The sequence below is a fragment of the Cervus canadensis genome, chromosome 1, assembly GCF_019320065.1.
Source record: "Cervus canadensis isolate Bull #8, Minnesota chromosome 1, ASM1932006v1, whole genome shotgun sequence".
In the NCBI taxonomy this organism is placed as follows: Eukaryota; Metazoa; Chordata; class Mammalia; order Artiodactyla; family Cervidae; genus Cervus; species Cervus canadensis.
In genome coordinates this window covers 28572251-28584847 of record NC_057386.1, presented here as the reverse complement: position 1 = coordinate 28584847, position 12597 = coordinate 28572251, and the positions used below count along the sequence as shown (strand labels likewise).

The 12597-nt window shown below is 55.2% G+C and overlaps 1 protein-coding gene across 3 annotated transcripts in view; it reads left to right on the top strand.

Moving 5' to 3' along the window:
• The window catches only part of LOC122444922 (protoheme IX farnesyltransferase, mitochondrial), a 113044-nt gene extending 102469 nt beyond the window's left edge, over positions 1-10575 (top strand). For all 3 annotated transcript variants that reach the window (XM_043473712.1, XM_043473721.1, XM_043473704.1), the window contains one exon: positions 8723-10575. In XM_043473712.1, coding sequence (XP_043329647.1) covers positions 8723-9281 — 559 coding nt within the window. In that variant the 3' untranslated portion in view covers positions 9282-10575. The remainder of the gene's footprint in view (positions 1-8722) is intronic.
• The last annotated feature ends 2022 nt before the right edge of the window (positions 10576-12597 follow it).

Genomic DNA, 12597 nt, shown 5'->3' with positions numbered 1-12597 from the left:
TAATACTACTTCACGTCATGCTGCAGATTGCTTCAAGAGTTTCAAAATATTGATTTGATAGGCAGAGCCAACTCAAGCTAAGCCATAAATCTTTGAATGAATTGGATAAATGAAATAATGAATCAGTGAATAAGTACCTTCCATTTTAGAGATGGAAAAATTAACATATTCCGAAGTCAGCCACCAGATATCGATCGACAAGTATCTCTGAGCATCAGCTGTGAGAACAGGAGGACATGACACACAAACAATAAGGCGGAATCTGAGAGAATACAGTCGAAAGATTTGTATTCCTGGGACTTCGGGGACTAAGTTGGCTAGCATTATATATAGTTTTGTCACCTTCTAGAACTGCATTTTCTAACAGGGAAGTCACCAGCTAGAGTCCAAAATGATGGTTCTCAAACTTCAGTGCATATCAGTGTCCCTGGATGGAGGGCTTATTAAAACTCAGGTTCCTGGGCCCTGCCCCCAGAGCTTTGCTTCAGTAGGTCTGGGATGGGGCCTGGGAACCTGCATTTCTAACAAGTTCCCACGTGATGCTCATGCCCCTGATCCAGGGACCACATTTGAGAACAGCCAGTCTGAACAGACAGAACCAGAGAGCATTCTCACTGCTAGAATGCCCTGGAAACACTAAGAGATTTGGACCGAGGGCATGGCAGATGGTCCTGTCACTGATGCGGTATCAGGGTCATTTCTGTTATCCACCGAGGTGGTCATATCTCTTCTGGGTTCTTATCTTAGGGGTCGTGTTTGTTTGAAGGAGCCCTTCTGAAGGGAAAAAAAATTCTTCTGTGGTATCTCCAACCCTTCTTGTCTTTAAACCTCCGAAGACTGATCACCGTGGAGCAGCCGTGAGGACAGAAGTGTTTAGAAATCTCTGCTGAACTTGCTGCCGGGGGTTGTGGGGAGTGGGGGCGGCATTTGCGGAGAGGGGCTAGGTGGTCACAGAGTACCCTCTGCTGGGCTCACCCCCTGCTGAACTGTCCCCCCAACCGACTCCATGCGGGGCCCTGAGAGATGCAGTCACCGAAACCCAGTCCAGTTCCCACGGACTCCTCCTGTCTCAGCATCTTGAGGGACAGGCAGGCAGGCGATTACTGAGCAGAGAGCGTTAGCGGGGCCTCTGGGTTCCCTTTAATTGGCCCCCCAAGGCTGCCACGAAGACTTTGGAGCCAAGTGACTTCTGAGATAAGTCACGGCCCATTTACTTGAAGAGGGGAAATGCTTTCCAAGAAGAAGAGAGAGCGCGTGCACGGGGGCTGGGAGGCATGAGTGCCTACATGGGAACGTCATCCGTGCCCTCCCCACTCCGGCTCACCTGCCCCAGCTGGTCAGCTAGGACTTCACACTCCAGCCCCGGCACTCTATAGACACTGCCCCTGACCAGGCAGACCTATGCTAAAGCCCTTTCTTGGGGCTTGGTGGACAGTGGTCACAAGTGAGGGGCCACAGCTGGGGGCCATGTGCGATGAGGATCCCCAAGCCTCACCTTGAAGGTCCTGCCTCGAAGGAACTGGCCACCCCATTGGGAGGAAAGATACCAGATTAAGTAGCTGCAGAAAACTGAGTGCTTCGCAGACGGCTGACGGAGTAAAGAAATCCCATGTTTGGAATTACCCTTCCCCCTTCTTAGCATCTGGATCTTTCTGTGGTTTTGTGGTGGCCATGGGGCGATCAAGACCTCATGGCCCCAAGCGCTGAAGGGCCTTCTGTCTGGCCTCCAGTGAAGATATGAGATAAGCGTGAGGACAGCCCGGGGCTCTGGCTTCTTTTCCCCACGATGGCATCATTGCTGTCTGGTTTGTTTTATCACACGTGAGAGAGAACTTCTCCCGGTGGTGGCCTCGATGCCCCAGTGGTGAGGGTGCCCGTGCTGACCCGCCCCTTGGGAATCCAGCCCAGGGAGGAAGCGGTGATTGTGAGGCAGGACTGAGGGGCCAGGTGGAGGGTGAAGACAAACAGATTAATGGGTGGATATTGTAAAAGCTAAACAAACGGTAGGTGTTCTTGGTGTCCGCTGTTCTGCAGCTGCACAAAGAACGGTAAACAGGTGGCTCTTCTCTCCCAGGGGAATTTTGGTTTTAGGGGGCCAGCCCCGGCCAGGGCTCAGCCTGAAAACACTCTTTTGTGTCAATAAAGGTGACCATGACAAGGGGTTTTTCCTGTGTCCATTCCCCTCTGAGACCCTTCTTCCCACCTGCCCAATGACTTTGCTGCTTTGTTTTTTTTTTGGCTTCACTGCTGTTAGCAGAAAATATTAAAAATGCTTACCACCTAAAACTCAGGAAGATTGAGTAAGAGGACCGGCCCCTAGCACAGCCAGCTCGCTGTCCGAGGTGTGTGACTCTGCAGGCAGTGGCCAGCGAGGAGAGTGGTGACCTGCGGGCCGTAGGGAGGGTCGGGGGGTGGGGACCGTGGGTAAGGGCCCGACAGCAGACACTCTGGCTCTGGAGCCACACGCATTAGCCTCTCGGCAGTGTTTACCTCCGGAGACTGTCTATTTATCTCAGGGGCTTCAGGCTAAAGTCCCTGCCCTCCCCTCCTCCTCCTCCACACCAAAGCCACCTCTCTTCCCATTGCCCCCCCATGTCTTAAAAGGCTCAGATTCTGTTTTGTCATTTCCCTAAGTCTGCGTAAGTCCCAGGTCTTGGGAGTTTATGGGATGGGTCTGGTGACTGGCTCGTAGAGGCTTGTGACTCGCCTTTGGTCTGTAATTCCGATGTTGTGTGGTCGACATTAATTATGTCAGCCAACTTGCAGGTACAAATGAGGACTCAGGAACAAGCTCTTATCAGGAAGTGACAGTCGACAGATGGATGGTTCTAGAAACAAAAAGGAATGAGGATTTTTAGCCTCTGCTGGTAAACTACAAAATGTTAGATACTGTCTCACCTTATTTACCTCCTTCATTCCAGGGTGAGAAGGTAGGACAGAATTCATTCACTCATTCATTCCACAGATATTTATTGAGGGCTTATAAGTACCAGGCATTTAACCCAAACACTTTTGAAGATTCTCTTTAAAATGCTGCCTCGCTTCGAAATCAGACTAGAAAACAAATAAGCTCCTTTCGTGTGAGATTTTTCCATACCTGGCCTTAGAGCACTAGACTGATTAAGATAGATGACATTTCTAAAGACAGGGTGAACAGGGAACACTACGGGAATATTAGCAAACCAAACAATACTTAGAGCTCTGTTCTCTTCAAAGCTGAAAGAACAAACTCCTAAGCAGGAAGGGATGAGAAACCCACCGCGAGCCGGAGGTCAGCAGTGTAACTGGTGACCGTTGGGTACACAGCGTCTGGCCTTGTCACCCCTGGGTCACATAGCTGGTCAGGATCACAGGAGCTGGGCCTTGGTGGATGCCGCCCGGCCCGGAGTACAGAGTCAGTTCTGTTCAGCAAACAGATTCGTGTTTGTGTGATAAAAGCACAGACCTTCGAGTGTGAGCTGAGGCGTGGGGAGCAGGTGAGGAAACCCCAGGGACTGGGAAGGGAGGAGGGAAGCCCTGACTTCCTGGGACTCAGGGCTCTGTGCTGCCTCTGCTTTCGACTTCGCTTCAAACAAAACTTCAAGGGGCTGCTCGTGGATGGCGGGCGGGGACCATGACGGGGTGGGGGGAAAGGGTGAGCATCTCCCCCTCCTTGCCTTGCCTGTCTATCCCGCTCCGTCCCTTCCAGAGAACCTTCAAGGGCAGGCGGCCATTCCGACCCCGTTTCCTATTTCCAGGGGACTTTTCACCTTCCCTGTGTCGCCGTGCACCTTCTGCCGCGTCCTGGATGCTCTTCACGCAGGAGAGGCTGATTGGTCTCCCCAGGCGCCTTCGTGTTCACCCTCGGAAACAAGGCTTTGAAATCGCTGGCCGTGAAGCTTCAGGCTTGGCCAAGCCCACCCCTCAGCCAGCCCCCAGTTTACATGAGCTCATCACCCCGAAGCTCCCAAGGGGTGGGGGCTGCGTGGAGAGGGAGCCCATTGTCCGGGGAGGGAGGACCCCGAGCCCAGCACAGGCTGGGGCCGCGTCTCTTCCTCCTTTTCAAGGCCCTGCGTGGACAGCGGCTGGCAGCGAGTGGCTGGGGTCGGAATGGGAAGGGCTGAATGTGAGCCCACAGGGCAGCAGAGAGAGCGAGCGAGCTGAAACCACTGAAGTCCATTCCGAAGGGATTAGTTTCTGGAAGAGTTCCAACAGAGCTGGAGCTCTAGCTTGGAGCGTCTCATCTCCCCTGTGTCGGGAATTAGGCGGGGATCACCTTGACTCGGTTTCCCCAAAACGACAGGAGTGCCTCATGCTACGGGCCCGAGCGCAGGGTGGGGCTCTCCGCTCGTCAGGGCGGTGTGGAGGTGGCTGAGAGAGGCTTTGAGAGTACTTTCCAGGAGTGGCTGGGAAGACTCTGGCTGGCCTTGCTCACCTAGGTGCCCCCCTAATCAGGGAGGGGCCGGGAGTTAGGAGTTCTCCTCACGTCCGTGCACACAGCATAGTCGGCGAGCTCCCGTGTTCTCTGTGTGTGATGAGGGAAGGAAGGAAGGCCCCCGACCCCCGGACCTTCTCCGGAATTGCCTGCAAACAGGATCGTGGAGTCGTCCATCCTCACCTATCCTCTGGAAAGTCATAGGCACAGTTGCGGCAACCATCACAGACTGCCGTGTTCTGCATATTCATCGACCCACAGATATTTGATTAAAAGAAAAGAAGCAGGCTTGCCTCCTGGATGCGATTAAACCCAGTAGATATGAAGATTCTGCAGCGAGGCAGGAAAATGAGGACATACATCGAAAAGAAGGACACACATGGCTTGTATGAACGGACTGAAACTCAAAGAGACCATCTTCAGATCTCAGGTCACATATCACCTCTTCCAGGAAGCCCTCCCTGACCTCCCCAGAGCCGACTGAGGTCTTGCTCCTGTGAGCTGTCCTCAAGCCCTGACTGAAGGTGACATCCCCCGGGCTGTGCCTCGTGTGTTGTCTCTGTCCTTGGGCAGACTCTAGCAGAAAGAGGGCCTCGAGGGCAGACCAAGCCTACCCTATAGTGGGTGTGCAGTCAACATCTGTTGTCACAGAACACAGGCCCAATACAAGCTGACTGCTCTGTGGGGGCAAGCGTGAGCAGAGGCCTTCCAGTCAGGAAACTGAGGGCTTTATGTTTCCCCCACAAGGAAGGTGGGTTCCCCCAAGGCCCCCGGACTAATTCCAGGCTTCCTGTGCTCACCCGCCTTATCTCGATGGAGACAGTCATTTGTTTCACATCTTTCATAGGAGCTGAGGCCGCTGCAGCCGGTGGAGGAGAACTGTGCGGGGGTGGGGACGTGTGATTACAATCCATTAAGGCTAAGCTGTGATTTCTAAAGCTCTTTTCATTTGTGACAGGAGCCAAACACCCCTACCCCAATTTCCTCCCCCCGGAGGAAGCAGCATGCTACTCTTAGGAAAATGATTTTTTTTTAATTATGTTATTTTAAGGAGAAGCATAACTGAAAATGTGTATTGAGCAAAACAGAAGACTCCGGCTGGCACACGAAAAAAGAGGGCTTTCGAAAAAGACAAGCGAGACTCCACGTGGGAGCCTAATGTTTCCACCGTTTCCAGCCTGGTTTCCCAGCTGCACTGGCTCTTTCTCGGCCATTTCAAGAGCAGCACGGCTCCTGAGCCCTGGCTTACCTGTCCCCTCCCCCACCTCTACATGATCGCGATGCTGGTCCCCAGGGGACACAACTTGGTCCTGTTGGTCCCCTTGGGCTGGCGCTGTGCTCAGAGCCTCCCAGTGGCCAGTGCCCCAAGAACCAGTCACACTGCCTCCTCCGTGCTGGTCCCTCTGACATCCGGAGACGGCTCTAGTTTGTCATCAGACCACGAGGGAGAAGCGGGCCTTCTGTCGCCCTGTTTTCTACTTCACTTGTACCTGGGTGGTCCACCCTTGCCTTCTGTCTCGGCTAATTCCCTGAGGGTGCTCACTGTCAAGAAGAATATCGTCTGTGTGGTTGTAGGAGGACAAACTTTTTTTAAAGGCACCAGCACTCTTATCTTAATAAACAGACAAGTCTTCCTTGTCCAACAAGCCTTCCTCTCCTCCCAAGTGTGGCCAACATTCTGATGACCACCAGGCACGCGTGGGTTCTAAGTCTCTTTAGCCGTGTCTGACTCTTTGCGACCCCAGGGACTGTAACCCACCAGGCTCCTCTGTCCATGAGATTCTCCAAGCAAGAATACTGGAGTGGGTTGCCCTGCCCTCCTCCAGGGGATCTTCCCAACCCGGTGATTGAACCCACATCTCTTATGTCTCCTGCATTGGCAGGCGGGTTCTTTACCACTAGTGCCCCCTGGGAAGCCCGACCACCAGGCAGAGTACCCTGCCACCAGTGTCAGTCGCTGTTTGGCAACAACTTTGTAGGAGAAGGTGCCAGGGGTGCAGAAGAGCCTCAGGCAAGTTGATTAATCCTTCTTATCTGTGAGGTGAGGGCAGCCCTGCCCATAGGAAGTGCCAGGAGCATGAGAACCCGGATGTTTCCTCTCCACGGGGCCTGTGGACGAGCTGCCACGTCTTCACGGGACAGATGTCTGATGGGCAAACTTAAGACAGCCTCCAAGAGAACCTCCACGTCTCCACCAAGAACTGTGGGTGTTCCCCGCCTGCAGGAAAGGCATCAGTGTCTGCCCCCGTCACCTGTCCCTGATGACCCCTGCACTGGGGGCTCTGCCCTCACATGCTGTCTACACACACACACACACACACGGGCCTGTACACACACACACACAGCCTGACCGCAGCCTTCACCTCGCCACACACACACACACACACACACACACACACACACACACCCTGACCGCAGCCTTCACGTCGCGCGCGCACACACACACACACACACACACACCCCTGACACTGGGGGCTCTGCCCTCACACGCTGTCTACACACACACACTGGGGGCTCTGCCCTCACACGCTGTCTACACACACACACTGGGGGCTCTGCCCTCACACGCTGTCTACACACACACACACACAGCCCGCGCGCGCACACACACACACACACACCCCTGACACTGGGGGCTCTGCCCTCACACGCTGTCTACACACACACACTGGGGGCTCTGCCCTCACACGCTGTCTACACACACACACACACACACACACACACACACACACACACACACACACACAGCCTGACCGCAGCCTTCACGTCGCCCCAGACACACTGGGCCACTCCGCGGGACAGTGGAGCTGGCCGCGGCTCTCCGTCACCTTTGGGAATCTCTTCCCTGAGCAGTCACTCCCAGGTCGCCCTGTTTGATTCTCTGAGTCGCAGCCGTCAGGGTCACTGCATTGCGCGCTCCCCACCCGCTGGACTCCTTGCTGGCCGCTGCCTCTCTGGCATCCAGGGTCGTCCCCAGTGGGTGGCAGGCACCATCCTTTCTTTGCCAGCAGATTCCGCAAAGAGAAGCTGCTGCTTTTACTGTTCACATTGGAGAGTGTTCGCATGAACTGAGATGTGTATGTGCTAGTTAAGATAGAGTCAGAATGGACGGGGGGACTTGACAGGCTGCCCAGACCATGCTGGCCTCTTAGTAGGCACTCGGGGAACACGTCCTGTGTGCGGAGAGGAGGAATGAACCTGAACTGTCTTCCAAGGAGTGGCTGCAGCCCCCTCGGGAGACGCGGTCCCAGTGTATCGGGGGAACCAGGGTGAAAATCAGACAGGCTCCTGCTGAGTTCCTCCTTCACCTCTTGTTAGGGAACTTAGCATCGTCTGATTTGTTTGCTTCATGAGGATTATGTGTTATTTTAGTAGCAAGTGTCCAACTTGTGTGACTCCGTGCACTGTAGTCCACCAGGCACTTCTGTCCATGGGATTTCCCAGTCAAGAATCCTGCAGTGGGTGGCCATTTCCTTCTCCAGGAGATCTTCCCAACCCAGGGATTGAACCCCGGTCTCCCACATTGCAGGCAGATTCTGAGCCACCTGAGAGCCATCATGAGTATTATAAAATCTACCTAAAGTCCTGCAGTCACATTAAGTCAGGTGACAGAGTGTCTGTTAGTAGGGGGTGCTCAGTAACTGGTAGCCTTCACCCCAGGGTGTTTTAGGGAAGACCCAGCTCCAGAGAAGAGATGCTCAGGTGTTCACCTGTCCTAAAAAACTGCAGATGACAGGCAGGTGACTGCCCGGCAGTGAGGACCGTGTACCCCTGCGCCCCGTCTGTGGTGCCCACCCCCGCATCTCCCGGGCTGCCCACGGCACTCCGGTTCTGTTGGTGGTGCCCAGTAGGGAGCTGCCAGGAGGGTCCTTCCGCCTCTCACCCAAGCCCCTCACTCGCAGGCCAGCTGTGGGAAGCAGAGCACAGCCCAGCGTTCTCACCGGGACAGTGCTGCCCTTAAACGTGTCCTTCCTTGTCGTGGTGTGAGCACGTGGAGGGCGGGGGATGGGGGGGGGGGTGCGGGCAGGAGCCGCAGGTGCTCAGCCCCGTGGGAACCCAGGTGCCCAGCCTCCCGCCCCAGCGGTGAGGACGTGGGATGCAGGAGAGGATTCAGCGCCCCAGCCCGTCTCCTCCATCTCCATCTCGGCCTCAGAGCAGAGGACCTGGGTGAGGCTGGGGAAGCGGTGGGAGGGGGCGCAGCGCTCAGGCTGGGCCGCCGCCGTCGGGGGTGCGGAAGGGATGCTTGTGTAAACCTCTGACGACAGCCTGTCTTGCTTCCCCGTCTCCCCCGCCTCCCCCTCCATGCAGGGGCCTGTCTTCTGGGAGGAATCCTCTACTCCTGGCAGTTCCCTCACTTCAACGCGCTGAGCTGGGGTCTCCGCGAGGACTACTCCCGGGGCGGCTACTGCATGATGTCCGTCACCCACCCGGCCCTGTGCCGGCGCGTCGCCCTGCGCCACTGCCTGGCACTGCTCGCCATGTGCGCTGCCGCGCCCGCCCTGGACGTCACCACCTGGACCTTCCCAGTCATCGCCCTGCCCATCAACCTGTACATCTCCTACCTCGGCTTCCGGTTCTACCGGGACGCGGACCGGAAGAGCTCCCGGAAGCTGTTCTTCTGCAGCCTCTGGCACCTGCCGCTGCTCCTACTGCTGATGCTCACCTGCAAGCGGCGGGTCGGGGAGGAGGGCGCGGGGGCGCCGCGGAGCTGACGGCCGCCCACTCTGGGAAAAGCAGAAGACGTCCAGGGAGACGCGCAGGGTTTTCGGGTTTTTTTTTTTTTTTCCACTCTGCTGTTAGGCGAGAAATATTTTGGTTATTCCAAAGCACCAGGAGCAAAATAGCTGCGTTTGAAACGAGGCTGTAAAATAATTTGGTGCTTAGTGACCACTGGACAACTTTTTTCATGGTGATGTCCAAAATGTTCCCCAAATGAGAATCGGGGTGGCTCTGTAGATTGACACAAGGAGAGGATGGGTTTTTTGTTTGTTTGCTTGTTTTCCTTTAAGGGTTGTTACAGAGGCCTTCCTCCGACCATCACTTGGTTCGTCTTCTCCCTCAGGTCGAAGTGCAGGTTCACCTTGCTTCTCGGAGCTCCCCACCTGCCGGCTGGGGAGGCCAGACAAGGTACTCACTCGCACGCTGATATCTGTGGTTCCGTGGCCTCTGGTCCCTCACAGGCTGCGTCAGAGTAAATGCAGCTGCCGGCCGCAGCCCCACTTCTGTGAATGAGCCGGGCCCAGCTCCCTCTGCCCCACACATTCTCAGCCTCATGCCCCCTCAAATGCTAATAGAACACCAAGTACTGGCTGCTGCCCACCTTCTCAGGGAGGATTCAAACGGTTGCCTGGGAATCTCAGACTGGCCCTTGTCCCCATCCTGTTAGGTAGCAGCATTTCAGAAACTCCAGGGAACCGAGGGCATCTTTGACATCCACTGTACCACACAGGTGGTGTCAGAGCCGTTCTTTCTAGAAGGGGCATACTAGACTTAAAGCCAGAAGCCCCTCCAGCTCTGACCCACCTCTCCTTCTTCAACCACTGCTGCAGGCATCAGCTGGGCCCAGGGCCCAGTGAGAAGGGAAGTCAAGGGGCTGAGCTGGGCCAGCCAGCCCTCACAGCTTTCCTTGTTCCTTCGGTGAAAAACACATTTCCACCCTGCTATCTTCAGGACTCAGAAATTAGCCTCCACACAGCCAGCGGCTTGGAGAGCCAGAAGCAAGAGCCAGACCTCTGGTGGGGATGCTTCTGTCCCCTCCTCCCAGGGGGTGCATAGGTCCCTTCAGGCAGGGGTGGCCTCTGACACCAGCGGTTCCCCCAGCCCCCCAAATCTGCCTCATTATCCAGTTACCTGATGTCCCATTTGCCCTAAGACCTTGAAGCTTAACAGGATGTTTTAGTTACTCTGTCTCTGGGGCACTGCTGCCCTGGGAGGAATTTATTTGGGAGTTTAAGCCACATTCAAACAACCCTGGCAACATGTCCCTTCTCTGAAAACTGCCCAAAGCGATTGGAGGTAGCATCTGATTTTCGACTGCACTTACTCGGCTGTGTTCAGGTCGTGCTTTGGAAACTGACAAAGTCGCGTCTGGCTGGCGGTCCCCAGCCCGCAGATCTGTGAGGCGAGTGGGTTCTCTCTGCTGCAATAAACCTGCACCGCGAGCCGCAGTGTGTGTGGCGTCATTCCACTCCGTCTGCGGCTCCTGGCAGAACGGGTGACACTTGCCTGGCTGTCACGAGCGGCTATGGGACCAGCAGGCTCAGGGGTGGAAAGGAGCAGCCGGCGTACCTGAGGGAAGCCCCCTGCCCCCCACTCTCTGCTCAGAGTCACCCAGTCTCCCTTCCATTGCCCTGGAAGTGGGCCTGGGGGCCTCCCTGACCTCCTGACCTGTTGTTCTCCTGCTCAGAATATACAGTTCCCGCTGCATGGTCTGCACAACGAACAGGGCCCCTGCCCCTGGGCGCTCAGACCCCAGGACAAGAGAGAACCTTCCACGCGAACCCCTCACCTCCCCGCCCTCGTCACTCTCACACCTCCCTAGGGCCACCCTCCGAGGACCACCTTCCCAAACCCTGTCCCCTGGTCCTCACGGGAATGTGGAATTCATGCTCCCAAGAGCCCAGACCACTGCTCGCTCATCCAGGCCTCTGGACATCCTGGGGCTTCACCTGCAGAGCCAGGGGTACTGGCCCTGACCGCTGACCGCTGACCGCCAGCTCTTGCCAGGCAGATGAAGCCCTGGAACCCGAGCATCCTCCCGGCAGGTCTCTGGGTAAGCCTGCCGTCCATGCTGGGGCGGCACAACCACATGCAGAGGGTCTCCTGAGACTCAAGGCTAAAGACAGGAAGGTCTGAGTTTGCTCACCCCAGCGTTTCCCTGCCCATGTCGGGAGCCCAGCCTGGGACGCACGGTCTGGACGTGAGTGTCACTCAGCCGTAAGGCCATCAGGCCCCCGGGCTGCAAGGGTAGAGGGGCCACGCAGGCAGGAGCAGGAGCCTGAGCTTCCACACAGGATTGCACTTGAACTTGGGTAATTTCATAATACAGCAAACTAATGACAAGGAAAAGGGTCGTTCCAATTCCCTATTTAGCTTTTTAAAAAACACGACTCAACACAATATTCCTTCTGACTCGGAAAATTGTACCAGCTTCCTTTTAGTAAAAATACTGTATCCATTATGAATGAAACCTAATTTTACCCAAGGTCCCTCTCGGTGGGCCCACAGTGAGGCTGCCTGTTCCCACAGTTGGTTTGTCTTTTCAAACAGAAAAATGGGATGCGTCTTGCCCAATACAAGTATCTTCACTGCACTTTAAATACATTTTGAGTGCCCCAGGCCCTGATGCTGGAGGAAAAATACAAGGCTGTTGGAGACTGCTTTGCTCTGAGGATCTATGGAGTTGAATTTCCCTCTGACAGTTTATTTTTCTGTCAATCCATCCTCATCTGCTGTTTGTTTTGCTAAGAAAATAGCTTGGGACTCAGGGCTTCCCAGGTAGCGCAGTGGTAAGAAATCTGCCTGTAATGCAGGAGTCATAAGAGATACAGGTTCCATCCCTGGGTTGGGAAAATCCCCTGGTAGGAAATGTCAGCCCACTCCAATATTCTTCCCTGGAAAATCCCATAGACAGAGGAGCTGGTGGGCTGCAGTCCATGGGGTCGCAAAGAGTCAGGCATAACTGAGCATGCACACAAACACAGCACTACTGTGCCCCATGCAATGCCAGGACCTGAGCAGAGCTTGTTCTGCTTGCTGACTCCAGTGTGATGGGAGACTCACACCTCTGAGTTTAGTTAGAGCTGGAGACTCTGTCCTCTGACACCCACCCACCCCTTCTGGACACACTCAGTAGGACCCTTGTAACTGCCCACAGGAGGAACTCAGGGGAGAAAGGGTTTGGGGAAACGCCCACTTGACCTTTCTAACAACATGCTCAGAGCCCAAGAGAATGCACTTGACTTAAGAAGTAGGTCAGAGTGCTGCTGCCTTGGTCTTTTCTCTGCCATGATTGGCCAGCTAGCGATCCCCCACAATGCACCTCATCTGTCAAGGGCACACTTTCTCCATCCGTCTTGTAGGATCGATGGTGACAACCAACAGGCAGCTAAATGCAAAGCAAGTGGAAGACAAACAGGGCCCAGCGATTGCCTTCAGCTTTGCCACACATGCTTTTGGTCTTC